The following is a 27,919-nucleotide window of genomic DNA, read 5'->3' on the forward strand; positions in this document are numbered from 1 at the left end:
GCCGTGGCTTGGTGACTGGAAGAGTTCCAGAGAGCTGCCAAGCTCTGAGAAGAGGTGCATCCAACCCTTTGACATCCAGACTTCACGCCTGAGAACTATGCAGTGGAGTTTAAAATAAAATTGCAAAACTATTTTTGAGTAAGTACACGAGTTTAGGCTGGGCTACACGCAAAACTATCCTTGGGCCTGGACAGGCTTGCAGGGTTATGAGTTCTGCTATTCAAGAGCTGGGACTCTTAAGCAGAGGCCTACCTGAAGCTAGAGAGTGATGCTAGACAGGCAATGGTGGTGCATGCCTTTAATCCAGAACTAGGGTAGAGGTAGGGGGATCTGAGGTCAGCCAGGTCTACAGAATGAGTACTAGGACAGCCATAGCTACACAGGGAAACTCTGTCTCAAGGAGAGACAGAGAAAGTGAGAAAGAGAATGGGAGAGCACTATCTTTGAGGAGCCATGGGTCTCAACACTCAGGGCTTGAGAGCCATAAAAGTACTTGGTGGAGGGTTACAGTGGATGCTTTGTGTGGGGCTCCTGGCAACCTAACCTAGAGAAGAAAGTCTGTTTCCCCAGCACCTACAGCCATGATAAGTCTCTGGCTTCTAGAACCCGGAGCCATAAGCCTTTCTCAAGATTTGGATCGAATCCAGACACTGGGGCTTTGGGCTCTCAAAGGTCTGGGCCTGCCAGTCCTAGAAGAGACACTAATTAAAAACTAAGTATCCTTTAGCCAGGCTGGTGCATGCCTTTAATCTTAGCACTCGGGAGGCAGAGGCAGGCGAGTTCGAGGCCAGCCTGGTCTACAAAGTGAGTTCCAGGACAGCTAGGGCTACACAGAGAAACCCTGTCTCTTAAAACAAAACAAACAAACAAAAAAAGTAAATTAATTTACTTAGTGGGTACCTAGCACATCAGCGCCCCTGGCCCCAGTCAGTTCTCTCCGTCTACAATATGAGTTTGCAGGATAGAACTCAATTGTCAGGATTAACAGCAAGAAATGATGAGTAGATCATAAATACTTCTGAGTAGATCATAAATACTCAGCCAGGGGCTGGTGAGATGGCTCAGTGGGTAAGAGCACCCGACTGCTCTTCCGAAGGTCTGAAGTTCAAATCCCAGCAACCACATGGTGGCTCACAGCCATCTGTAATGAAATCTGACCCCTCTTCTGGAGGGTCTGAAGACAGCTACAGTGTACTTACATGTAGTAAATAAATAAATAAATAAATCTTAAAAAAAAAAAAAACCTCAGCCAGCCCAGTACTAACTTATCCATCAGCCCGTGTTCACATGTTTTGTGGTTTAGTCTTTATATCGCACAGGCTGGCATGATCTTTCTGCCTCAGTCTCCCCAGTGCTGGGATTCCAAGTCTATGCTTCCTGGTCAACTAACAGGTCCTTTAAAAAAAAAAAAAAAGGAAAGTTTTGTTTGTTTTTTCTTAGGAATGATCTGGGACCAGAGAGGTGACTCAACTGTTTTTGTTGTTGTTTTGTCTTTTAAATTAGGCTCAACAGTTCAGAGCATTGCCTGCTCTTCTAGAGAGCCTGGGTTCTATTGCCAGCAACGACATGCGGTTCATAATTGTCTACTCTAAGTCCTGCGCGTGATACGATGCCTTCTTTCGGCCTCCGCTTGTACACGGTGCACAGACAGACTTGCTGGCAGAACACTGATACGCATAAAAAAAAATTCGAGTTAAGAGATGGTTGTAAACTACCATATGGGTACTGAGAGCGAAACTTGTGTTCTTAAGCTCTTAGTCCCCTCAACTAGTTCTTATTAAGATTTTCGAAACTTTGAACTGGAAGTATCAAAAATCTTGACTATCTTTTCAAGCAAACCACTCTTGGGGTCCCCCTGGTCACTCCACGAAGGTTCCGTCCCGTCCACCCCACGCTGGCCCACGTGATCGCGCTCTCCCGCGCGTGAAGACCGCAGTCACCGGCAGACAGAATCACAGTGACTTTCACGTCTGGGGCCAACGCTAAATTGCGAGCCGCTGCAGTGAGGATGGCCATTGAGATTAAAGCCGCTCATCACACGACTCTGCATTGTGCGGGCAGTCATTCTTGTGTGTGTTGGCGGCCCCTGGTTGTCGGCGAGCTCCTCGCGTAATTTTGGAACCCTTCGTTCTTTTGCCCCGTCAGTGGACCGGTCTAAAATGCAAGACCTTACGGGGGAGCGAAGCCAGTCATGTCAGTCAAGCAGTCTGTCTGATTAAAAGCAAAGCTTACAAAGAATCATGTGTGGAGCTTTCAGTTGTCTTGGCATTATTTTATGGTCACATATTTTGTCTTCATACAGTTACGCGTGTTAATCATTTGAGAATCCACTTGATGCTCCCCAGATAGTACAGTCCTTCCCCGTAGCGCCCGCTGGGAGAGGCAAAGGAACTTCTACCATCTTGGACGCAACTATTTCTTAGCTAGAATGGGGGAGCCACATATCCTTGTGAATTTATTTGCTACCTTAAAAAACCTTTTGGGCTATAAATAAACTTGCATATCTTGAAACTTATTATTTTAATTGTTTCTAGATTTTTATGCATATCTGAGTTTTCTCGGGCTGATCGTGAGGAATGAGGGCGTGGGTGTCTCCCCCGAGCCACATCTTGGTACGATCCCATCGCTGCACGCACATGGCTCCGCGCTAGCGGCGCGCGGTGACTTCTGGGAGTCGGAAGCAGGGCGGCCGAGCCGGGTGAGAAGCAGCGCGGGCCCATGCAGGACGCTGAGAACGTGGCGGTGCCCGAGGCGGCCGAGGAGCGGGCTGAGCCCGCGAGGCAGCAGCCGGCCTCCGAGTCGCCGCCGACGGACGAGGCGGCAGGGTCTGGGGGGTCCGAAGTGGGGCAGACGGAAGACGCCGAAGAAGACGCCGAGGCCGGACCGGAGCCCGAAGTGAGGGCCAAGCCGGCGGCCCAATCCGAAGAGGAAACGGCGACGAGTCCGGCCGCCTCGCCCACGCCGCAGTCGGCGGAGCGGTCCCCGTCGCAGGAGCCCTCTGCTCCCGGGAAGGCAGAGGCCGTTGGCGAGCAGGCCCGGGGGCACCCCTCGGCTGGAGCGGAGGAGGAGGGCGGGTCTGATGGGAGCGCGGCTGAGGCGGAGCCGCGGGCTCTGGAGAACGGAGAGGCAGATGAGCCCTCCTTCAGCGACCCCGAGGATTTCGTAGACGACGTGAGCGAGGAAGGTAAGGGCGATCGTGTCCCCGGCCAGGGCGCGAGGTCTCCCGGTTACAACGATCTTGTTTCCTCTACAGTGGGGGACCATTTGGGGAGTCCGTTTCTGCGGCAAGCCCTTGCACCTGGGGGTTGGTGGAGGGCAGGACGAACAGGACTATCTGGGGGCATTCCAGTTTCCTGGCCAAGGGTTTCCAGGGTTGACCAGTTGCTGTGTTCCCAATGGTTTCCGTAGTAAGGCATTGCCATCGGACCCAAGCACATTACCAACCTGCTTCCTTTTACTAGGTCGGTACCCTGGACCATTGCTTTTTCACATTGTTCGTTTGGCCGCTTACTTCATGATTTCTTCTATGGTGACTGGCTTTTTAAAGGCATTGTTTCTGTCTACCTGCACAGGAGCCAGATTCCTAAAATCTTTTTTGACAGTTGATAGCATGTGTTCCTCTGCCGTTTCAACTTCACTTGAGCCAGTTCCTTCATGTGTTGGTGTGGCTAATACCAAGGGCCAAAGGGCCTAAGAACACCACTTTTTTTTTTTTTTTTTTAAACGAGACAGGGCCTCTCTATGTAGTTCAGGCTGAAATTGAACTCTTGGTTCTTCTCAGTTTTCACGGTGCTGGTCCTACAGACATGTACTCCCAAACAATTGCTTTTGAACTACCATGAAAATTCAGCGCCCCAATATAGTTGTCAACTTAGAACTTACAATATTTCAAGAGGTCGTCATTTGATGTCACCATTGTTTGACTTAATCCTTTTGTATGTTTGTGGGGGTTGTTTTGTTTTGTTGTGAAACAGGGTCTGGCATGGTCCAGGCTGGCCAGCTCTTTATGAAGCTGAAGCTGTCTTTGATCCCCATCCTTCTGCCTCCACTTTCAGATTGCCAGGATTTGAGATGTGAGTCACCATGCCTGGCTTATTTCTTGAAAGATGGCTAAGAGTGAGAAGCCGATAAACTAATGTGAGGAATCTATAGGCTCCAGCCTTGAGGACGTTTATCTGGGTAGAGCAGGTTTCTGGGTTCCCACTCTCGCCCGACTCCAGTGCTTGCTAATGTACCTGTTTTCCCCATGTTAGAGCCTAAGCTTTGACTTTGAAGCTCCTTTTGAATCCTTGGTTCCTTTGGCTATTTTGGGTCTGGGCTGTCCCTGTCACTTCATGGTTTCAGACAGGACCTCACCATTTGGCTGGGCCAGCAGGCCACGTAGGTCCTTGTACTTTTCTAGCACTGGGAATGCGGCTCCGTGCCCCTCCAGCTTTTTTGAGTTGGGTGCTAGCCTACAGGAGTGATCTTACCTCAAGTCCTGCTGCTCGCCCAACAAGCGTCTTTTGAGCTAAACCATTTGCCCATAGGCACTACCAGCATCTTTTCCCCTTTTCAAAGGTCTGTTTTGTTTTGTTTATTTGTTTTTAATTGAAATTTTGCACAGGATCATTTTGCCCGTGTGTCTAGTGCCCATGGAGGCCATTGGATGGCTCTCTTAGAACTGGAGTTTGAATTAGAATTGGTTGTAAGTACTGGGAAGAAAATGGGTCAGTCTACTGCAAGATGAGTATTTAAAGAATATTTGAACCCGTTTAATTCACAGATTCCAGTATGTATATTATTTCCAGAATTGGGGATTATAGGAGTCAGGGGATGCTGGCTGGTGTGACTGCAAGGCCAGCCTGCCTTCAACAAGTCTGCTAGGAGCCCAGTGGGTCCCGTCCAGTGTATGCAGGGAAAGGGAGAGTAATGAGAATCTGGCCCTTAATGGTTGGAACTCTTAAGGCCATCTGGCTTTGGGCATCAGGGTGTCACAGTGTCATCAGGGTGAGAAGAGAAACAGCCTTTTGGTTTCTACCAGGAGGAGCAGTGTGGAATCCTCACATCAGTATATGCCTCCTATTCTGTTACTGATAATGAACAAGTTGTTTTCTCTAGTGTGCTGTGCATGCCAGCAGTTCAGTACTTGGAAGGTAGAGGTTTGAGGTTAGCCCTTGCTACATAGAGGGTGCAGAGCCAGCCCGAGGTACTTGGGACCCTATATCACAAGACAGATAGAAGGGGGCTGAAGAGATGGCTCAACACTTGCTGTTCTTCCAGAGCACCTGGGTTTGATTCCCAGCTCCTGCATGATGGCTCACAAGTCTCTGTAACTCAGGAGTGATCATGTGGTACACATATACACAAAAAACATTTATACATGTCACAATAAAGTGTAAAAAACCCAAGCAAATGGAAAGAAGCAGTGTGTTGCGTTCTGAGGATATTTTGCTCTGCGCTTCTCAGGAGAAGCAGATGGTTAGTTACAGGCTAGGAGCACTTTGAGCTCCTGGGAAGGAGTCTAGTCTGTATGGAAGCTGGGCTTTTCTTTATTGTGTCTTGTTAAGTTTAGATCCAGCTTAGCAGGCTGTTTAATTGTATGGTAAGCAGGCTTTTAAAGGAACCCGGAGTTTCTGTAGTGAAGGTGTGTGGCATGGCTGTGTTGAAAATCTGCCTCTTACCTCCTCACTCCTTGCCTGCTCTTGATTCTGGCATCTTTGAAATGTGTCTTAATTAAGTTTCTTTTGCTGTGACAAAAGCCACTTACGTCAGTCCATCATCCAAGGAAGTGAGGGCAGGAGCTGATGCAGAGGCCATAGAGGAGTGCTGCTAAGGCTCGCTCAGGCTGCTTTCTTATAACATCCAGGGACACTAGCCTGGGATGGCACTGCCACAGTGAATTGTGTTCTCTCATCCCAATCATCAGGCAAGAAGTTAACCCACAACCTCGCCTACAGGCGAGTCTGGTGGGGGCATTTTCTCAAGTGAGGTTTCCTTCTCCCAGGTAACTCTCGTTGTGTCAAGTTGACATAAAATTAGCCAGCACGGAATGCAATGGACTAGTGTGGTAGAACCGAGGAGCTGGCGCATGCCATGCAAGGGTTCTACCAAGCCGTACTCCCAGCCCACCAGCAGTGACCTGAAAAAAGTCATTTGGTGAGTTAGTTGGTGCTGAGCATTTGTGTCGCCGTCAGGACAGTCAGTGTTCAGGAGCTGGTTTTCTCCTTCCGCAGTGGGTTCCAGAGATTGAACTCAGGTCCTCAGGCTTGTGTGACAAGTGCTTCTACACACGGAGCCTTCCTGCTGGCCCAGAATTGCCTTTTATACTTAAACATACATTACTCATTTATTTATTTGTATCCCCCCCCCTTTTTTTTACATTTTACTTTGTATGTATTTGCCTGCATTCATGTTTATGAACTACGTGTGTGACTGGTATTTGTGGAGACCAACAGAGGGCATCAGATTCCTTGAAACTAAGAGTTACCAGTAGCTGTGAGCCAACAATTGAGCCTCAGTCCTCTGCAAGAGCAACAAGTACTCTACAATGGCTGAGCCATCTGTCCAGCTCTGTTGTTTATTTATTTTTTATTTTATATGAATGGGTGTTTTGCCTACATGGATGTCTGTGTAGCACAGGTATGCACTTGCCTTTGGAGGCTAGAAGAGGGGATTGGAGTCTGGAACTGGTTGTGAACCACCATGTGGGTGCTAGGAACTGAACTCTGGTCCCGGAAGAATAACAAGTGATCTTAGCCGCTGAACCTTCTCCCCATCCTCTCCTCCCTTCCATCTTTTCTTTTTGAGACCAGGTCTCGCCGTGATTCTCTGGCTGTTCAGGAACTCACTAGGCTGGCCTTGAACTTCTCTGCTCACCTCTGCCTTCTGAGCTGTGATTGCAGGCATTAGTCATGACGACTTGTTTTAAGCAGGATCTTCTTGTGTAGACCTGGATGGCCTGAGCCATGGCTGTCTTTCTGTCCTGGTTTCTTAGGTTCTGGGAGCGTGGGGGCGTTCTTACATTCAGCTCACATTTCTCTCTGTGTGCGTGTACACATGGGGACCAGAGGTTTGTGTCAGGTGTGTGCTGCTGCTGAGCTTCACCCCTTTTGGAACTCACTCTGGAGAACTCTGTAGACCAGGCTGGCCTCCAACTCAGAGATCTGCCTGCCTCTGCCTCCAGTGCAGGGATTAAAGGTGTGCGCCATGACCTCCCTACTCCACCTTCTCCCTTTAAAAAATGTTTTTAATGTGTATTAGGGTTTTATTTGTAAGTATATCTGTGTGAGGTTGTCAGATCTTGGAATTACACCTTGTGAGCCACCATGTGGATGCTGGGGATTGAACCCAGGTCCTCTAGAAGAGCAGTCGATGCACTTAACCACTGAGTCATCTCTCTAGCTCCTAAGATAGGGTTTCTAATTGAACCTGGAGCTCACCATTTCAGCTAGACGGGTTGCGCAGCAAGCCCCTGAGGTCCCCTTGGTTCTGTCCTCACAGCATTGGGAGGAAGGACACAGATGTGGCTTTTTGAGACAGAGTCTTTACTGTGTGGCCGTGGCTGTCCTAGAATTCGATTTGTAGACTAGGCTGGCCTTGAATTCACAGAGGTCTGCCTGCCCGAGTCCTGGGATTGGAAGCATGGGCCATGGCTTGTGGGTAGCAAGCACTTTCCCCACTCAGCCTCTGTCCAGCCCACCTTTCACTTCTGAGAATGCAGCGGCACAAAGGACATGTGTCAACATCTGTATGCTGAAGTTTCTTTCCTTTTCAGTCCCCTTGAACAGGAGTTAAAGACTGGAGTTACAGTGAGCTGCCAAGTGTGGGTACTGGGAACAAACAGAACTCAGGTTCTCTGAAGGAGAGAGAGTTGGTTTTTCCGAACATGGTTTCTCTGTAGAGACCAGGTTATGGCCTTGAACTCATATTCACCTGCCTCTGCCTCCCAAGTGCTGGGATTAAAGGCACTGCCATCAACTGTGGTACCTGTTCTTAATGCTGGTAGGAGGCTGGCCTTGCCTTGAGGATGACCTTAAACTCTAGCTCCTCTTGCATTCCCCTCCCAAGTGCTGGGGTTGCAGACGTGTGTAACCACTCCTGAAAAGATTGAAAAAAAATGACAGTAATAGTGGCTAGAGATTTGTGCAATTAGCCATTCTTTTAAGTTTGTCTTAGAGCAGTATTGGAGATTGAACCCAGGGCTACTCCTGTGCTTAGGTTGGGGTGCTGCCTTTATGTTATATCTGTGGCCCTTTGTATTTTACATCTTTAAGGTTATTGTTTTTGTGTGAAGTATGGACAAGGCTATGGAGGTCAGAGGATAACTTTCAGGAATGGGTTCTTCCCATCTGGTTAAGGACGGGTCAAGCTGACTTTGAACTCAGAGCCACAAGCATCTTTCTCCACCTTCAAAGTGATGGGCTTACATGTTTGCAACAACTGGATACATTTAGAGAACACTTCCCATCAAAAGGAGTGCAAGGGTCAGCCTTCCTTGTAGAAGCCAAGTCCTGATTTCTTTGTTCATGTGAAAGCACTTGGAGTAGATGCCTCTTAGGAATGAGCAGCCTGCTGACTAATGAATGAGTGCTTCTTGGCTTAAATAGAAACTCCTTGACATTTCTTTTACCCCTTCAGAACTACTTGGTGATGTACTCAAAGATCGGCCTCAGGAAGCGGACGGGATTGACTCGGTGATTGTTGTAGACAACGTCCCTCAGGTGGGGCCAGACCGACTTGAGAAACTCAAAAATGTCATCCACAAGATCTTCTCCAAGTTTGGGAAAATCATAAATGACTATTACCCTGAGGAGGACGGAAAGACGAAAGGGTGAGCGCGCTAGTTGCTGAAGCAGCAGTTGAGGACTTGGGGGTTTGCGTGTTCAGGCCACCCCAGCGGGAAGCGCTCTAGTGAAGTGTTGGTTCTCAGGTTCCAGAGCTGAGCCCCACAGAAGCAGCAGACTATGCGAGCATAGGTCCTAGATCAGGATCCCGCTGGCCTGAGAGTGGGCAGAGGCGGGCAGGCCTGCCTGTGGGATGTCTCTGGGAGTGCTTTTGAAAACATTTTAACTTCTCTGAAGCAGAGGTGAGACCTTATAGCACTGCTTACTTAGCACCTAAGTCCTGGGTGCGGCCTAAAGTGTGACCTGCAGTTTGCTCTTTCTCGTCAAAGTTAGGTCTTCCATGCTTGAGTCTAGGCGGCCATTGTGTTGTGGTACTGAGTACGACTGTAGGCTTAGGCCCTCTGTGAAGGCCTGGGGCTTCTCTGTCTCCCAGGACCGAGGTTCATGAACAATGGACTGACTGCCCTCGGTGAACTGGACAGGGCAGAATCATCCACAGTGGCTGCTGCGGAATTTGAGGGGTTGCCTCTTGCCACTGTTCACAGACCTCCTTTGACATATGTGCATCACTGGGCTGTCACAAGGAAATGACCATTTCTGTTAAACTTTTCTGTCATTTATAATCATGAAGTCAGTCTTGATCTATTAAGATTTTTTTCTCCCTTCCCCCCCTTTTTAATGCTGCTAATGACTGTCATTTATTACTGATACAGCCGTCAGGGTAAATAGAGAAAATAAAATGGAAGGTAGCTTGAGAAGTCCGAATAGTAGAGTATAGAAAACCTTAAGATTCCTCAGGGAGCTGCTTGGCCGTGTCACTGCTCTGCATTACTGTCCTCAGCGTGACTGCCTTGGAGACGTGGTAGGACGGTTAGCCGCCCCGTCTGTTCATGTAGAGAGAAAGGCCTCAGTGTACAGACAGTAAGTCTGAAGGATGCATGTGTACAAGCCGCTCACTTTCTCCTTCAGGTACATCTTTCTGGAGTACGCTTCTCCCGCCCATGCTGTGGATGCTGTGAAAAACGCCGATGGCTACAAGCTGGACAAGCAGCACACGTTCCGGGTCAACCTCTTCACCGACTTTGACAAGTGAGTTGGAGTCTGAGATCTGTGGCTGGTGCCTGTGGGTGCTGGGAAGGCCCTCAGTGGGTGCTGGTGGTCTTTCAGGTGATTGGTTTCTGTTGGCCAGGCGAGAGAGAACATTTTATGGTTTTGCTTTGAGTTTGGGGTGGGTGGAGAGCGTGTGGAGCTGCCTGCCTATGCATCCTCTCGTCCCACACAGCGGTGGAACTCAGCAGTGCCCATTCTGTTCCAGGTACATGACGATCAGCGATGAGTGGGACATTCCAGAGAAGCAGCCTTTCAAAGACCTGGTATGTTTTACCAAACATCTGCCTTTGTAGTCAAAAGACATTTTGTAACTGAGGTAAAAAAGGTATCCATATCTATTGAACTTGTCATTTGTCATTAACTAAGATAGTTATCAGTAACCTTTCTTTGATTAAAATTAATGCGATGTACTAAGTCCCTTGATTTTGATTGGTTTTAGGGCAATTTGCGTTACTGGCTGGAAGAGGCAGAGTGTAGAGATCAGTACAGTGTGATTTTTGAGAGCGGAGACCGGACGTCCATCTTCTGGAATGACGTCAAGGACCCAGTCTCAATTGAAGAAAGAGCGGTGTGTACCAGCAGCTGGCCTGGCCATCACACACACACACACACACACACACACACACACACACACCCGTCTCCTTACAGCAGGGCTGGTTTCCGCCCCAGGAGCAGGTGAAGGCTCTTGCTCTCTGAGGCATTCTCTGAGAACAACTGTCACTCCCTTACCTGCTTGGGACTGGTTCTGGGAGATGAGAAGATGCGGTGTAGAAGGAAGGGCTGCTGTGCTTGACAAGTCTGTCATTTTCACACTGCTCCTGCCTTCTTACAGAGATGGACAGAGACGTACGTGCGCTGGTCCCCTAAGGGTACCTACCTGGCCACTTTCCATCAGCGGGGTATCGCCCTCTGGGGAGGGGACAAGTTCAAGCAGATTCAGAGGTTCAGCCACCAAGGCGTGCAGCTCATCGACTTCTCTCCGTGTGAAAGGTGAGCAGCCCCATCTCGCCGCCTCGGGCGATTTGTGCTACTTTTAGATTTGATAGAAAAATCCTAGGAGCTGTGAGAGCCAGCCTGGACCTCATAGTGAGGTTGAGGCCAGATTAAGCTACATGAGACCTGGTCTCAAAAAAGCCTCAAAACAGACAGAGAGAAAAAAAAAGAGAGGTGGTTTACCAAGATTCTCCTGTCAGCATTTGGCCCTGTGTGTAAAGTGCCAGAGCCGTGCAGTGGGGTGCTCTGGTGAGCATTCAAGTTTTTCTCTGATGATTTCTTTTCTTTTATTATTATTATTATTGTTGTTGTTGTTGTTTTTTTGTTTTTGTTTTTGTAGACAGGGTTTCTCTGTGTAGCCCTGGCTGTCCTGGAACTCACTTTGTAGACCAGGCTGGCCTCAAACTCAGAGATCCGCCTGCCTCTGCCTCCTGAGTGCTGGGATTAAAGGTGTGCGCACCACTGCCTGGCCGATGATTTTTTTTGTGCAGTGACTCAGGGACTCTGCCATTGAACTGCATCCTCCCCACCCCCAAACTTGAGCGATTGGAGCACTAACTCCCTTACTGTGGTTTCACCTTCCTGGGCTGCAGTGACACAGAGTCCCACAGCAGGAAGATTGTCCCTTGGCTCTTCCAGGAGAGAGACCACACAGACAGAACTCACTACAGAGTGTGTTCATATGGTTGTGTTCTGTTGTCTTTGTATACTTCTCATGGGCATTTGTGTATATGTACCTGTAGGAAAAACATGCACTGGGCTGGGTACTGTGAGGTTCTGGAACATACCCCTTGATAAAGTGGGCCTGCCTGTGTGCTCGCCTCTGAGGGGGCACTGCCTAGCAACCACCATGTGCTTCGTGTGATACTTTGATTCCAGATACTACTCAGTGCCAGCACTGTTCCATAATGTCACACAGATCACTTCTTGTTCTAGTTCAGGCACTAGACAGTTTTTCTTAGAAGGGTTTCTTTCACATGTCTGAGTTAATCATGGAGCAGAAACTTGTTAAAAGTGGAGCCGGAGGAAAGCTGGAGGAAGCTACACGCCACACTTTCTGGGGCACACCTGGATCCCCAGCATTTAGGATCAGGAGTTAAAGGCCAGGGTGGTGTACATGAGACCCTGCTTTCAAAAAACAACAAAAATATCTACTGGTTACCTGTAGACAAAGGTTGTTACCCCAAGGGTGTGTGCTTGGCCCCAGGCCTAGTGTCCTTAGCCCTGGTCTCTTTCCCTGGCACACCTTTCCCTCCCTGTGTGCTGCTCTCAGAGTGAACGGGAAGGGCTGGGAGATGGCTCGGTGGTAAGAGCACTTGTCCTTGCAGAGGACACAGCTTTATTCCCAGCACCCACACAATGGCTCACAACCATCCCCAACTCCCTCTTCTAACCTCTGAGGGCACCAGCCATGCATGCAAGCAAAACATACATGTGAAATAAATAAATCTTTTTAAAGAAAAAGCGGGTGTATGAGATCGCTGCCTTTTGCCTGTGCCTGTGTGGCTCAGTGTCCCTCCACCTCTTGGGAAGCCTGTGCAGTTCCCACAATAATCAATTCACCTGCGTTCTGGGAGTACAGTTGGTATGTGGCTAGGATGTGGCTTTCTCTGTTTTGATACATGGCTTGGCCCCAAATTGCTATATCTGAGGCTGGCATTGGACTCCTGATCCTCCTGCCTTCACTCCCCAAGTGCTAGGATTCAGGCTGTGCACCACCACACCTGGTATGATCTGTCTGTTCACAAGTCTGTCCTCTTGAATGAGGCTATCCTGTTGTCTGTTAGGTGCTCTATGCTTTGGTTCTGTAGATTGCTGTGTTGGGACTCACTCATTACAGGCTTTAGCAGTTTGGTATAATGTTGCTGTCAGGATTTCATCTTGCCAGCCCTGATACTGCAGTAGGAGGGCTTTTTGCTGGTGTCCTCTGGCTTGCTGGGCATCTCCACTGCCCCTTGCTGTGAGAGCCATATCCTTAGGACACATCTGCTTTGTGGGAACAAACCCAGATTTCTTCTTCACTGAGAGATGACTAAGATGACCTTAGTCAGATAGCTAATTTCCCGTGTCCCTGAAGCACACTCCCTATAGAACTGTATGTTACCATTTGTTCTCTTTATCTTATTTGTCTTAATTACACCAGTGTAGCCAGAGCGAATCTCAGGTGCTCTTCCCTCCAGAGCAGCCCACATAGGCAGATTTACTGGGCTCTTTGATTTGCTTGTGGTGGGAACACTGTTCTAGGTGACTCTTGTATTCTGTGACTCTTGTATTCTGTATTCTCTTTGTACCTGGTCATGCTCATCCTACCCCAACTTGGGAGAGATAAGACAGAGTGCTTGGGTCATGGCAGGTGTGAAAAGTCTGCTTCTGCACATCTTGATGGCGTTCTGTGTATTTTCACACATTCCATAGCAATGTGTGCTGGAAATGTGATTCTCAGACCAAGGAAGTGCTGTGCTAAGTGACCCTCTCTTGCAGATACTTGGTAACGTTCAGCCCTCTGATGGACACTCAGGATGACCCTCAGGCCATCATCATCTGGGACATCCTCACGGGCCATAAGAAGAGAGGTTTTCACTGCGAAAGCTCAGCCCACTGGCCCATCTTCAAGTGAGTAGACGAACATCCTGGTCTGCCTGTGGCCTTTTCCTGTTCCTCGGCGCAGCCTGACACTTCTTTTCTCTTCAGGTGGAGCCATGATGGCAAATTCTTTGCAAGAATGACCCTGGATACTCTTAGCATCTATGAAACACCTGTGAGTTCTGGTTTTTTTCCATCTTTCTGAAAGTCTGGGCATTGAACTTGGATCCTGCATGCTCAGGCAACTGCTCTATCACTGAGCCGTGGCCTAGCTCCATGCTTGCTTTAGTGCTCCAGAAGGCTAATCAAACTGTTGGCTGCATGCATGGTGGCTGTATGGTGTGGAGGTACCATGTGAGAGCAGTCAGTGCTCCTCTTAGCCTGTGCTGTAGAAGGGAAGTGGGGCTTTATAGACTGGTGATAAAGGCCAACCCTGCTGTGCTGGGTGGAGGTCAGGACTCCCTCCCTGCGCAGGCGCTGGCTGAAGTCACATTGGAAGTTTGAGTGTTGCTGTTGCCGTCTGATACAGCAGAATCTTGCACTGTTAAAAAGGGGAAGGGGAGCTGGCAAGATGACTCGGTGGGTGAAGGCACTTGACAACCAGAATTCAGTCCCTTCACTGCACCATGAAAAGCAAGAACTCGCTCGTGCACACTGCCTTCTGGCCTGTACATAAGTGCTGTGACTTGTCCTTCCCTCTCCAGGATAAATGTAAAGAGAGGTACCTAGAGCTGATGCTGCACTGACCTTTCTGTGCTGTGACTTTTGTTTTTTATTTTTATTTATTTTTTTCTTATTTTCCTTCCCTCATGGGCAGTCCATGGGCCTTTTGGACAAGAAGAGTTTGAAGATCTCTGGAATTAAGTAAGTGAATGTTTTTATGAAGTCTCTGTCAATGTGCTCTGGTTGCTATAGCAATATAGGATGATTACCTTCAAGCAGCAGAAATGTCAGTTTTTCCCTCTTAAAACTAGAAGTCCAAGCTGAGCTGGTGGATTCTGTCTGGATGGTGTCTCTCTTGCTAGTTAGAAGGAACAGCTCTCTAAGGACCTTAAAAGGCATTTGTTTGCAGGGCATGGTGGCACTGGGAGGCAGAGACAGACAGTCTGTGAGTCTAAGGCCAGCCTGGTTTACAGAGCAAGTTCCAGGACAGCCAAGGCTACACAGATAAACCCTGTCTCAAAAAAAAAAAAAAAAAAAAAAAAAAAGGTCATTTACTGGATCCCCATCTTCCCTTCCTTAATACCGAGACACCTCACAAAGGCCTCATCTATGGCACCACCTCACAGTGCATATGAGGAGCACATGAACAGACCCTTCAGGGCATTGCAGCAGGATATTTATTTAGAGACAGGGCTTCTCTGTATAGCTTTGGCTGTCCTGGAACTCACTCTGTAGACCAAGCTGGCCTCAAATGTATAGAGTCTCAAATGTAGCTCAAGATGGCCTGGTATTTCTCAGTAGCAGAGTACAGCCGTGAGCTCCTTATTCTCCCACAGGCTGCTGTTACAGCCATATACTAGCTACCACATCTAGCTAACACTCAGCTTTTTGTTTTTGTTTGCTTGTTTTTGTTTTTAAGAATTATTTATTTTATGTATATGAGTACACTGTAGCTATTTTTAGACACACCAGAAGAGGTCATCGGATCCCATTACAGATGGTTGTGAGCCACCATGTGGTTGCTGGGAATTGAACTCAGGACCTCTGGAAGAGCAGTCAGTGCTCTTAACCACTGAGCCATCTCTCCAGCCCATAGCTCTCAGTTCTTAAGCAGTTATCAAAAGCATTTGCTTCTTGTTTCTGCAAACACTGGGGTGCTGCAGTGGCTCCTGTTCACAGACCACAGAAATACAGACTAAGGTCAAAGAGTCTTGCCCAGCTAGAGTAGGGACTGTGTGGAGACTTGAGCACGGTGGCTTGACCTCTTCGGGAAGCTCCTTGGTAGAAGGTGTTCTATGGGACGAGGCTTAGGTATGTGGTGAGGAACTGCCACTCGTTCTCTCTTAGATGAGTGGACACACATGTTATCTGAAGGCATTTGGAGCTGGTCAGTCCTGGGGTGGCGAATGCTTATCGGCACAGAGGACATTGGCGTGGCTTCCTTTTGTTTTTTCATTCCTGGATATCATTTGGACTTTTAACAAAAACTAAAAACAGAGTATACACTGATCTGCAGAGATTTTAATATGAAACTCGGATATGGTGGGGGCTTCTGCACGTCAGCTGGTCAGGATGGTAAGGAGAGGAGTTGGTTGAGTCCACTAGTTTGAGACCAGTCTAGGCAACAGGCCATCTCAACAGCAACGATAGAAGGCAAGACTGTGCTGTGTCTGGAGGCTTTCCACATGGCTCCCACAATCGACTGCCACACTGTCTGCCTGCAGCGCAGTTACTAGAGAATGGATTGTTCACCTGTCCTGTCTTCCACCTTCTGAAGCGCACCTTGGTTGACCTTTAGACACCCTGCAGCTAGAGCCCTCAGCCTGAAGTACATTTGTAAAGAGCAAGGCTGGATGCGTGGGAGGGTGGGGGGGGGGTGCAATGAGCAGCATCCCTTTGTCTGTCCCCTTGCTGTCACAGCAGTGTGATCACGCCCCAGGGTTGTGAGGTCTGCTGGCTATGTGTCTGTCTAGCACATAGCCAGGCTCAGAGCATAGCAGGCAGCCAGCAGGACGCCAGCATAGAGCTTTTAAGAGTAAATTTGTCATCTCTCTGCTGCTCTGCTCTATAACCATCTTTTTGCATCTTTTATCCCTTTGTCCTGCAGAGACTTTTCTTGGTCTCCGGGTGGTAACATCATTGCTTTTTGGGTGCCTGAAGACAAAGATATTCCAGCCAGGGTGACCCTGATGCAGCTCCCCACCAGACAGGAGATCCGAGTGAGGAATTTGTTCAATGTGGTTGATTGCAAGCTGCACTGGCAGAAAAATGGAGATTACCTATGTGTAAAAGTGGACAGGACTCCGAAAGGCACACAGGTTAGTGCTTGCATGAGGGCCTTGCGCGTGAGCTCCTGCTTCTGAGGATTTGGTTCTCATTGTCTGTGTGTGTGTGTGTGCACAAGGGCCACATGTGTGCAGAGCTTCAGAGGTCCTAGAGTTGCAGTCACAGTTGGTTGTCAGCTGCTTGGTGGAGTGCTCATGTTCTTTTTTTTTTTTTTTTTTTTTATTTATTTATTTTATGTAAGTACACTGTAGCTGTCTTCAGACACACCAGAAGAGGGCATCAGATCTCATTACGGATGGTTGTGAGCCACCATGTGGTTGCTGGGATTTGAACTCTGGACCTTTGGAAGAGCAGTCGGGTGCTCTTACCCACTGAGCCATCTCACCAGCCCAGAGTGCTCATGTTCTAATTCAGATCTCCTGCAGCCTCTCCAGCCCATGCAGCTGTTTGTCAGGAGGTGTTAATGGGTTGCTTATTATGTAGACTGGGGTAGGTACCGTTGCCTGATGCTAAAACTGTTGGCTGGCTGGTCATGGTGAAGGAGTCTCAAGATATTCTGGCTGAAAGCTGTTTGTTTGTTTGTTTGTTTGTTTGTTATGTATTATTTTTTTTCAAGACAGGGTTTCTCTGGGTAGCCCTGCCTATCCTGGAACTCACGCTGTGGACCAGTCTGGCCTAACACTAGAGATCTGCCTGCCTCTGCCTCCTGAGTGCAAGGATTACCACCAGGCTGGGTTGAAGGCTTCTTTTCTTTTCCTTTTTCTTTCTTTTTTTTTTTAAAGACTATTTATTTATTATATGTAAGTATACTGTAGCTGTCTTCAGATACCCCAGAAGAGGGTATCAGATATCATTATGGATGGTTGTGAGCCACCATGTGTGGTTGCTGGGATTTGAACTCAGGACCTTCGAAAGAGCAGTCTGTGCTCTTAACCACTGAGCCATCTCTCCAGCCTCAGGGTGGAAGGCTTCTTGAAGTGTTGACTTTATTAATCGCTTTTCACCCAATAAACTTTTGTCCCCAGATTTATAAGCACAGAATAGGTTTACAAACCCAGCATAAACTGACCATCATAAATGCAGGTATGTCTGTGTGCAGTGCTCTTGGAGGCCATAAAATGGCATTAGATCCCCTGGGGCTGGAGTTACAATGGTGGGTTGCCTTGTGAGTGCTGGGAATTGAGCCCAGGTCTTCTTCAAGAGCAACAGGCATTGCTCTTGCGTTGTTTTTCAGAGTTGATGGGTTTTTAACTGTTTAATTGTCAGTGCTGAGGCTGTTTTGCATAAACCAGTATGCAAAAGGGCAGACATAGTGTAGTGTGTTTAGGACAGGTTCCAAGCTTGTTAGAAATTTGTAAAATTCATTGAACATTTTTAAAAAAATGAACCCTAAGTCAGCAACTCAAACAGGATTATTTTTCAAAACAAGTATTCTAAAGCAGTATAACTCAGAGATCCTGCTAATTTACTACATGCTGAACAATGATGGAAAACAACAGTCCTTTTTTTTAAGTACAGTAGAGACAATACATTTGTAACTTGTAACAGTGTGAGTCTGAGTTTGAGGCCGCTTCAGCATGGTAGCACTCTAGACCACAGACAGCCACTGGAACGTTGACAATGCCTCAATGTGGGTGAGCACTGCTCACCACAAGGCTGCTGTGTGGCACTGTGTGGAGTTCTGATTCAGGGTTTGAGAAGCTGGGTTTTGATCCTCTCTTACCCCTGTTAGGGTTGCTCACCTCATGTAGTTTTGAGCTCACAGAAAAATACAGTAGTATCACCTACCGATGCTCAGCCACTCTTACTAGAAGCTTAAAAGGGATATATTGTTTTTCTGAAGATGGACTTCACACAGCTCTGCGCACAGATGTGTCTGTTTATATAATTTAATGTTTTCCGCATCCAAAAAAACAGTGTCTTGGCATGGCATGTGTGCATGCCTTTAAACCCTAGCACTCAGGGGGCAGAGGCAGTCAGATCTCCGAATTTGAGACCAACCTGGTTTACATAGCAAATTCCAGACTATCCAGGACCACACAGTGAGATCCAAGCTTTGCTTGCTTGCTTGCTTGCTTGCTTCCTTCCTTCCTTCCTTCCTTCCTTCCTTCCTTCCTTCCTTCCTTCCTTCCTTCCTTTCTCTCTCTCTCTCTCTCCCTCTCTCTCTCTCTCTTTCTTTCTTTTTTAGATTTATTTATTTACTTTACAAGTATACTGTAGCTGTCTTCAGACACACCAGAAGAGGGCATCGGATCCCATTACAGATGGTTGTGAGCCACCATGTGGTTGACCTCTGGAAGAGCAGTCAGTGCTCTTAACCTCTGAGCCATCTCTCCATTTTTTTGAGATAGAATCTCAGTCTTTGGTTCTGGGTATCCTTGAACTCAGTGATTCTCTTGAGTGCTGTATTACAGGCATGAACCACCAAGCCTGTCCCAACTAACTTTTCTCAAGATGTAATTCATATACCAAAGTGAGCTATATCTGACTTTTGGTATGTTCTATAGGCCACTCAGGTGTGCCACTGCACATGCTAAGCTGTGTACCAGTTAACACTCCCCGTTTCCCTCTTTTCACACCGCTCCTTGGTCTGCCCTTTCATTTTTTTGTCCTTGTGCCAGGGTCATACTCAGGCAACCGTCTGAATGCTGGTCAGATGTTCTATTGGACTATGTCCCAACCCTCTCCTCACTCCTGACAGCCTCCAGTCTGCTTTCTCTATGCATGTCTCTGGTAGGAACATTTTCCTGCAAGCCTGTGGCTCTTGGTGTCCAACCTCTCTGACCTCACTACTTCTTCCTCTTTTTTCTCTTTACAACCCCATCTATATTGTATTATGTGTCAGCGTTTCTTTTTATTCTTTTTCATGGTTGGCTAGTATTCCAACATACATGCATCCACATGTTAATGGGTGAGTAGTTACTGAGTCTGCTGTTGGAAGTCAGTCGTCCCCTCTGGACTGCAGGGCCCCTGAGAACTCTGCTAGATGTGCTGAGAGTGTGCTTGGGCTATGCTGTCATGCCAGCCTGAGCACCACAGCAGGGTTGTGGATGTGCTGGTGGGTGAGCGCTGTTTTCTATTGTCACTTGTACCCATCCCCATCTTTCCACGCCTTCACCTTTCCTTTTTTTACTTTTGTCAACAGGGAGTTGTCACAAATTTTGAAATATTCCGAATGAGGGAGAAGCAGGTACCTGTTGATGTTGTTGAGATGAAAGGTAAGCAGGAAGGGCTTTCCGTGGCTTTCCTTGTCTTGTCCAGCTTCTGTGTGAGACGGCTGCTCAGAGCAGTGTGTGCTGAAGTGAGGTCTCAGCAAGAGCAGCCACGGGGAGCCGCCCGTCTGCCTTCCTGCCCACTATATGTGGGGCTACAGGGGCACTACGATGCCTGGAATTAACTTGATGCGCTTCTAACTGGTTGCATTTTTGACTGATTTTTTGTTTGTTTGTTTGTTTGTTTGTTTCTGTGAAGTAGAGATTCATTCTATAGACCATCTGCTCTTGAAATCTTTCTGTCTTGGCCTCTCGAGTATTGAAATTGTAGGCCTGTGCCACCAGGCTTGGCCTGCCTTTTCTTCACTTCCTTTCCTTTTTCTTTCTGAAAAAAGATTTTTTTGAAGTGGGATGTTTTAAGACAGGGTCTCACTATGTATCCTCTGTGTCTGGAATTCATAGAGATCCGCCTGCCTCTGCCTCCCAAGGGCTGGGATTAAAGGCGAGCGCCACCACTGCCCAGCAGCATAGAGAAAGGTTGATGTACTTTACAGAGCTAACTTGGCTCCTTTACTGGCATAGTCGTGTTAGCTCCAGCCTTTGCTGGTAAAGCGCCTGTGCCTGTCATTGGCTTTCACTTTGTTTCACTATAGAAGACGATCACAGCTAAGTTGTCGGTTAGGGAAAGACAGCGTGGTGGCACCTGCCTGTGATCTTAGCTTGCAGGAGGCAGGGCTGGAAGAGTCCCAAGTTCTAGGCTGGCCTGGGCTTGTTATTAGCACGGCATCCCAAGCAGATTAAAGCAGCTGCTTCTGAACTCTGCTGACTTGACTTGGCTTGGCTTTGCTGTCTGTGCTCTGCTCTGCTAGTGCATTAGGAGTGCTGCTCTCCAGCTGAGTGGAGGTCTTTGGAAGTGGGGCTGGGGTATGGAGCAGTATAGCAGCTGACTTCTCCTTCCTGTTGATTGTAGAAACCATCATAGCCTTTGCCTGGGAACCCAATGGCAGTAAGTTTGCCGTGCTTCATGGTGAGGCCCCTCGGATCTCTGTCTCCTTCTACCACGTGAAGAGCAACGGGAAGATTGAACTCATCAGTAAGTAGTCTGCCCTCGGGGGGGGGGGGGGGGGGCGGGTCCAGCTGTGCATCAGATGCTGGCTGGATGCCGAGTCGGGGTGACAGAGGGGGCGCATGCTTTGTGTCCACTGAGCCCTTTTTAAGTCAGCCTTTACTGCCCCTGCCTTTCAGCCTGGTTTAGCCCTCAAGTCCTCTGAGGCTCCAGCAGGAAGGGGGTGTTCTCATTCCCGTTTGTGCAACAGTGCTCCCCTAAAAGACAGTGCCCCCTTTGGCATGGGGGCAGCGTGTGGCCCTGCTTAGACTCCCAGAGGGCTGCTGCTTACTCTTGTCTTTGTGCCATGACAGCCCCACAGCGGGTTTAGAGCCCAGGACAAGCTGAACTGGGATAGATCTGCAGGGTTGCCCTAGGCTGGGTTTCATAAGTTCTGCCATAGAGGTCACATTGCGGTTTTCTTGGGCTCAGAACCTTCTGTGAACAGTGTGCTTTCCTGTCACCGAGTCTAACCATTTGCGACAGGATCAGCTGGCTGTGTTGTAAAGCAAGTCCGTCCGTCGTGTAGTTGGTGCTTTGTCAGTTGCACCCAGGGTCGGGGTGACTGGGAAGACGGTTTGATTGATGTTCTGTGGTAACGTGGCCCACACGTTATGGTGGACACCAAGGGCTTGTGAGATAGATGGTCACTGTATTTGCTGTCAGTGCGTACTTTACATGTGAAGTTGAAAATAGTATCTGCTAGGTTTCCATCCTAGCCAGCAGCCACCACCCAGAAGCATCCTGACTTTAGGTATAACTGAACGGGGCATGGTTTTGAAGGTTCTCCCAGGGTGGCCCGTGGGTTGGTTGGAGTCGTACGTGGACTTTGTCTGTGCCAGCTCTCCTCAAGAGAGGCTAGCTCAGTCCCCCAGAAGTACTTGTTGTTCTTGCAGAGATGTTTGACAAGCAGCAAGCCAACACCATCTTCTGGAGTCCCCAGGGGCAGTTCGTGGTGCTGGCCGGGCTGAGGAGGTAGGTCGGGGCCCTGCCCACTGTGGCTGCGCCCTACTCCTGAGGGTTTGTGCTGAGGGGGAGCGTTGTCATCTCACTAGATATTTGTCACAGCTGAGCCTCCGGCCACAACAGGCTGATGGAAGTCGTGACTTGCAGATGATGTGTCCTCTGTGATCATAGCCTTGTACCCCTCCTGTGAATCCCGCATCTTCCAGTGGGACAGACGTTAGCTGGAGGCTGTCCTCCCGTCTGTGGTTGGGGTGCCTATCTCTTGTTGCCCTGCATCCCAGCTGAGCACACAGGAGTGGTGAGCAAGCCCAGCCCTGCCCTCTGGTGGGAAGGATGGCTGTGGCCAGCTGAGCACACCGGAGTGGTGAGCAAGTCCAGCCCTGCCCTCTGGTGGGAAGGACGGCTGTGGCCAGCTGAGCACACCGGAGTGGTGAGCAAGTCCAGCCCTGCCCTCTGGTGGGAAGGACGGCTGTGGCCAGCTGAGCACACCGGAGTGGTGAGCAAGCCCAGCCCTGCCCTCTGGTGGGAAGGATGGCTGTGGCCAGCTGAGCACACCGGAGTGGTGAGCAAGCCCAGCCCTGCCCTCTGGTGGGAAGGATGGCTGTGGCCAGCTGAGCACACCGGAGTGGTGAGCAAGCCCAGCCCTGCCCTCTGGTGGGAAGGATGGCTGTGGCCAGCTGAGCACACCGGAGTGGTGAGCAAGCCCAGCCCTGCCCTCTGGTGGGAAGGACGGCTGTGGCCAGCTGAGCACACCGGAGTGGTGAGCAAGCCCAGCCCTGCCCTCTGGTGGGAAGGATGGCTGTGGCCAGCTGAGCACACCGGAGTGGTGAGCAAGCCCAGCCCTGCCCTCTGGTGGGAAGGATGGCTGTGGCCAGCTGAGCACACCGGAGTGGTGAGCAAGCTCAGCCCTGCCCTCTGGTGGGAAGGATGGCTGTGGCCAGCTGAGCACACCGGAGTGGTGAGTAAGCCCAGCCCTGCCCTCTGGTGGGAAGGATGGCTGTGGCCAGCTGAGCACACCGGAGTGGTGAGCAAGCCCAGCCCTGCCCTCTGGTGGGAAGGATGGCTGTGGCCAGCTGAGCACACCGGAGTGGTGAGCAAGCCCAGCCCTGCCCTCTGGTGGGAAGGATGGCTGTGGCCAGCTGAGCACACCGGAGTGGTGAGCAAGCCCAGCCCTGCCCTCTGGTGGGAAGGATGGCTGTGGCCAGCTGAGCACACCGGAGTGGTGAGCAAGCCCAGCCCTGCCCTCTGGTGGGAAGGATGGCTGTGGCTTGTGCCACTGTGGAAACTTCTCCAGATGCCACAGAGCACTGTGTACACCATCCATGTCCTGGGCCCAGCCTCAGGATGTCCTTAGGAAATTTGTCACTGTGAGGGCAATAGGGCCAAGGCTCAGGGAACTAACTACAGCCCAGCAGAGTCCTCCATCCTTTCTCACCCTGTGACTCAGTTCTCAGTTGTGGTGAGGGGCATTGGACTCCCGGTGGGGGTACAGGGGATTGTGGGATCAGCTGCCCTGTCACCCCACAGCATGAACGGTGCCTTGGCGTTTGTCGACACTTCAGACTGCACCGTCATGAACATTGCAGAGCACTACATGGCCTCCGATGTTGAATGGGACCCAACTGGCCGCTACGTGGTTACCTCTGTGTCGTGGTGGAGCCACAAGGTAGAAGATGGCAGGTGCTGGGCCCTTAGAGAACGAAACCTCTCAAGGCTGGTGACAGAAACTGTTCCTGTGGGGCTGTTATATCCAGGGATCCCAAGCTGAGGGCATTATTCACAAACCTCGCGCAGCTGAGGGGTCAGCTACCAGAGCATTGGGCATGTCTGCTTGGCTGGGCCTGCTGGAGCACTGTGCCTGTGTTTACTGTTAAGTAGACAGTTGAACCAGTCCATGAAAACAAAACCTGTGAGCTCAGAGGGCTCCAGCTGATGAGATGTGACCCCTTGCTTCCCAGAGTCCTTGGGTAGTGTCTGGAATAGCACTCTATACTCAGGACAGGATGTGCTGTCTAGGACCCATCCCAACACTTATGTAGCACATTGTAGGACTGGCAATGTCAGTGCATAGCATAGCACCTGCCTGGGTTCCATCCCAGCATCTCCCACCCCCAAAAGGGCCGAGGGGAAGGAAGTGAGAGTCTTTAAAGCCTATGTGGGGCTGTTCCATTCAGTTCACAAAGCCCCTGAAGAGATGGTTGGCAGCAAGGAGCCCAGCATTTGAGTTGAGGCGGAGCTCCTGGGAGGCAGAGGCAGGCGGATTTCTGAGTTCGAGGCCAGCCTGGTCTACAGAGAGGGTTCCAGGACAGCCAGGGCTACACAGAGAGAATCTGTCTCTAGAATCTTGCGGAGAAAGCTAAGCTGAAGTTGCTGCTGTTCTCATTGGCACTGCTGTGAGAGTTTCTTGTCATAGACCAGTGGGTGACGAGCAGGCCCAGGATCCTTGCAGCATTGTTTGCTAGCCATCTTTTCTGCTGGAGGGGGAACACAGCCAGGTGCAGGTGTTTTTGTCCAGAGCTCAGGTTGGTGCTGTGGCTGCTAAGAGTAACGGTCCAGGGCAGCCTTGCACATTTTGCATGATGGTTCCCACTGCCCTCTAGGTGGACAATGCTTACTGGCTGTGGACCTTCCAAGGTCGCCTTCTGCAGAAGAACAACAAGGACCGCTTCTGCCAGCTGCTCTGGAGACCAAGGCCCCCAACACTCCTCAGCCAGGATCAGATAAAGGTCTGTGGTCCCTGCCTGGTTGGGGTAAGGGAACTGTTGTGGCACTGAAGGAAACCAAGCATTTGTCCTGTGACTGGACAGGGGCAGTCAATGGAGAGTGGAGGTAGGACGTGGAGAGGGCTCTGAAGAGATGCAGGGCCAATGAGACCTGACCCAAAGCCATGTTAGGTTAGGCAGTGCTTATAATCCCAGTAGGCTGAGGCAGGAGGATGGTGAGTTCTTTCCAGACTCTGACATATAGCAATAGGATGATCCTGCCTGTGTCCTCTGCTCCCCTCCCCTTGCACCTTCTTCCCCCCCACCCCCCCACCCCCCCACCCCCGACTTCAGAATACCCATGATAGTCTGTTTAAGCCAGACAGGCTATAAGCAAGTTCCAGTGGGATTGGAAGAGCTAAGAAGGGGTTATGTAATGGGATAGGTTTGTGGTATTAGGTCAGAGCTGGGAGTGACTCACCTTAGGAATCATCTCCATGAGGTGAGACTCGCCAGCTGGCCATGCTGGTGCCCTGGGGCTGAATCCTCTTAGTCCTGGAGGCTGTCACTGCACACTGGCATCTTTAAAGGCAGCAGTTGGGAATCTTGCTTTGAAGGCTCAATCCTGAGAGACTTGTCTTGGTTTCAGCAAATTAAAAAGGATCTGAAGAAGTACTCCAAGATCTTTGAGCAGAAGGATCGCTTGAGCCAGTCCAAAGCTTCAAAGGTGAGCCTGAGGGATGCTCACAGGAGCCTGATCTGGCTTGTTCTCCGGATGTGAAGGTGAACGAACTAGCAATGGGGAGCAGAAGGCCAGCACCCACAACACTGAGTGAAGGCTAGCTTTTTCTTGCAAGAAGCAGGGGGGAGTATGATTAGGAAGAGGAACGAGGGCCCCGCTTAAGGGAGGTTCTGTGGAAGGCTTGCCCAGTGCACAAGCACTGACATCTTCCAGACTTCTTCACCAGTGGTTGCTAGATATGGTGGGGTCATTGTCATTGAGCAAGAATGTCCTACAACCTTCCCTACCTGACAGGAACTGGTGGAAAGAAGGCGGACCATGATGGAGGACTTCCGGCAATACCGGAAAATGGCCCAGGAACTCTACATGAAGCAGAAGAACGAGCGTCTAGAGCTACGAGGAGGTAACCAAGCTTCTGGGCTTGTCTGCAAGTGCAGTGGTTCCCCGAGAGGCCGTGTCCCAGGGGTCAGTCTATTGTCTGTTCTCTCAGGGGTGGACACTGACGAGCTGGACAGCAACGTGGATGACTGGGAGGAAGAGACCATTGAGTTTTTTGTCACCGAGGAAGTCATTCCTCTGGGAAGTCAGGAGTGATCTCAGCACTGTGGTAAGATCTGTGAACAAGAAACTAGGAATGAGGGTCTGCTGACGAGCCCTGGCTGCTTGTTAGACCACCACATAGAGGACATCCCAGGAGGGTGGCAGTGCTGCTGCTAGTGGGTGCTAGGGAGCTTGGGGAGAAGCAGAGGCGGGCATGGCCATCTCCAGAGGTCAGGGACAGCACTGTCACCATGTTGATATTGTTGGTGCAGGACGGAGTGCCTACCTGCCTGCCTGCCTGCCTGCCTGCCTGCCTGCCTGCCTGCCTGCCTGCATGTGGTATTGCTTGGTACTGGGCTCCTTCAGGAACCATGAGAGAGAGGGTGGGGGGGGAGAGGGCGAGCGTGAGCGCTAAGCCTCTCATGGCATGGAGCCTGCTCAGTGAAGAGTCCGGCTGTGCTCCCTTGCTTTGTGTCTGACTAAATGGTGGTTCATCTGTTGCAGTGTCACCGTGCCGTGCCCAGGATCCGAGGCCACCCTTCACGGCGAGCCTCGTGCTGGGCTCTTACCTGTGCTTTCTTGCTCTGGACTGCGAGTGCACCCAGGGTTCTTCTATCCCGACACAGCTCTGTGCCTTCAGCCCCAGGTCCACAGCGGGGACACTCGAGCCTCTGCTCTCACCTTGCCCTGTTTGGGTTTTTATCAGCCGTGTCTGCATTGGAGCCTCACTGCAGTGTTCCTGGTGGCTCCTCTTAACTCCTGCTGCTGTCCATGGGGTTTCCAGAGCCTTCACCTACAGCTCAGTGGGGTTTCCATTCACGGACTTGCTGTTCCTGTGGGCCAGTGTCGTGTGGCCTGGAGACCATCAGGAGTCTGCACACCCACCACTTACTTGTGCCAGAAACTCTGGAGGCACCCACACCTCCCACCTGTTCAGGTTGTGGCAGCCTCTGTGCAGGTTGGATGTGGAAATAAAAGCAACCCTGTGTGAGAATGCTGTCCTGATCTCTTTGTAGCTCAGAGTGGCCTTGAGGCCTGCCCAGTCCCTCTCCCTAGGGTAAGGGTACTTGCATACTGCTCCTGGATTATTGCTAAGAACCTACCTGTCTGGAACCTCTCTGGATACATTGGACAGGTTGGAAAGCGGATTACACAGGGTTAGCCACTTGACATGCACCTCTGTAGTTACCTAGTATCCAGTAGAAAAGACAGCAAACAGTGATAGATGAGCTTCACCCAAGGATGCGACTGGCCAAGGGTTGCTGCTCACCCTGCATCTCACTGCCTCAGCATCTCCTGACCAGGTAGCCCCCCCAGCATGGCCTGCAGCCATGCTACGTCTGTAGAGCATGTACCTCTAGCAGAGGACTGACTGGTTTGCATGTGGAGCAGAAGAGATCAGTGCCTTCATGCTTCACTGGGCGGTGGCTCACCTGTCCTCCTGTGTCTTGGTTCCTTACTCTTTGACCTCTCTGAAGTTGGATCATGGTTGCAGGCCTCTTCAGCAGTTTTACCCCACAGTACTGGCTACTCTCATGTTCTTTAAACACGTTTTTTTTAGTTTCACAGCAGTGAGAAAAAGGCACAGCTTTCAGCACATTTGCAGGTTTTTAGTAGCTCTAAGCTCTTCGCTTTGAAACTTGATTGTGATTTGTTTCTGTGATTTGTGTAAAAGCATTTGTGTGATGCAGCTGGAATTTAGGGAGCCCCCCTGCCTCAGGACAGCTGTGCTCAGAGCTCAGTTAGGGTGCGCTTCGGGTGGTGCTACAGGCTTCATCTCCACCTTGCCTCCAGGACGGGGTGTGGTGGAGGGTGTTCCCCTGGGCCCTAATCTCAGCCAGTCTTTTCTTGCCCTGTGTCCTCAGGCATTTCCTGGCTTCCAGGGTTGTCCAGGAGGAATGTTATCTAAGGAGTGGTCACTGTGGCCTCACACAGCTGAATTAGTTTGATTTCTGAGAGAGGGTGGGGCTTGCTTCTGGGGAGCCTGGAAGCTTCCCGCTCCAGCTCTAGGCACAGGCCTTAGTCCAAGCTTGGGTTTCATAGCATCAATCTGTAGCTTGCTTTTGTTTTTTTCAAGACTTGAGTTTCTCTTATGTAGCCTGGAACTTGCTTTGTAGACCAGGATGGCCCAGAACTCAGATTTGCCTGCCTCTGCCTCCCAAGTACTGGGTTGTGACACCATCTCCTAACTT

At 50.0% G+C, this 27,919-nt stretch overlaps 1 protein-coding gene and 1 non-coding gene across 2 annotated transcripts; both read left to right on the top strand.

Moving 5' to 3' along the window:
- Positions 1-2,662: 2,662 nt before the first annotated feature.
- On the top strand, positions 2,663-26,716 carry Eif3b (eukaryotic translation initiation factor 3, subunit B). Its single transcript, NM_133916.2, has 19 exons — positions 2,663-3,184; positions 8,620-8,812; positions 9,795-9,914; positions 10,141-10,198; positions 10,375-10,503; positions 10,768-10,925; positions 13,410-13,541; positions 13,620-13,686; positions 14,329-14,375; positions 16,282-16,492; positions 19,606-19,678; positions 20,643-20,765; positions 21,674-21,752; positions 23,271-23,409; positions 24,344-24,469; positions 25,095-25,172; positions 25,482-25,590; positions 25,678-25,794; positions 26,232-26,716. Exons 1-18 carry the CDS (start codon positions 2,719-2,721, stop codon positions 25,779-25,781), a joined length of 2,412 nt encoding a protein of 803 aa, NP_598677.1. The 5' UTR covers positions 2,663-2,718; the 3' UTR covers positions 25,782-25,794; positions 26,232-26,716.
- Positions 10,697-10,767, top strand: Mir7038 (microRNA 7038). Its single transcript, NR_106005.1, has one exon. It is a non-coding gene; the product is annotated as a microRNA 7038 (primary transcript).
- Positions 26,717-27,919: the final 1,203 nt, after the last annotated feature.

The sequence above is a fragment of the Mus musculus genome, chromosome 5, assembly GCF_000001635.26.
Source record: "Mus musculus strain C57BL/6J chromosome 5, GRCm38.p6 C57BL/6J".
Taxonomy (NCBI): Eukaryota; Metazoa; Chordata; class Mammalia; order Rodentia; family Muridae; genus Mus; species Mus musculus.

Coding starts and splice junctions, on each gene's coding strand:
- Eif3b (NM_133916.2), top strand. CDS start 2,719: ATGCAGGACGCTGAGAACGTGGCGGTGCCCGAGGCGGCCGAGGAGCGG. Junction 14,376..16,281: donor TTGAAGATCTCTGGAATTAA/GTAAGTGAATGT, acceptor TTTGTCCTGCAG/AGACTTTTCTTGGTCTCCGG. Junction 21,753..23,270: donor GTGCTGGCCGGGCTGAGGAG/GTAGGTCGGGGC, acceptor GTCACCCCACAG/CATGAACGGTGCCTTGGCGT.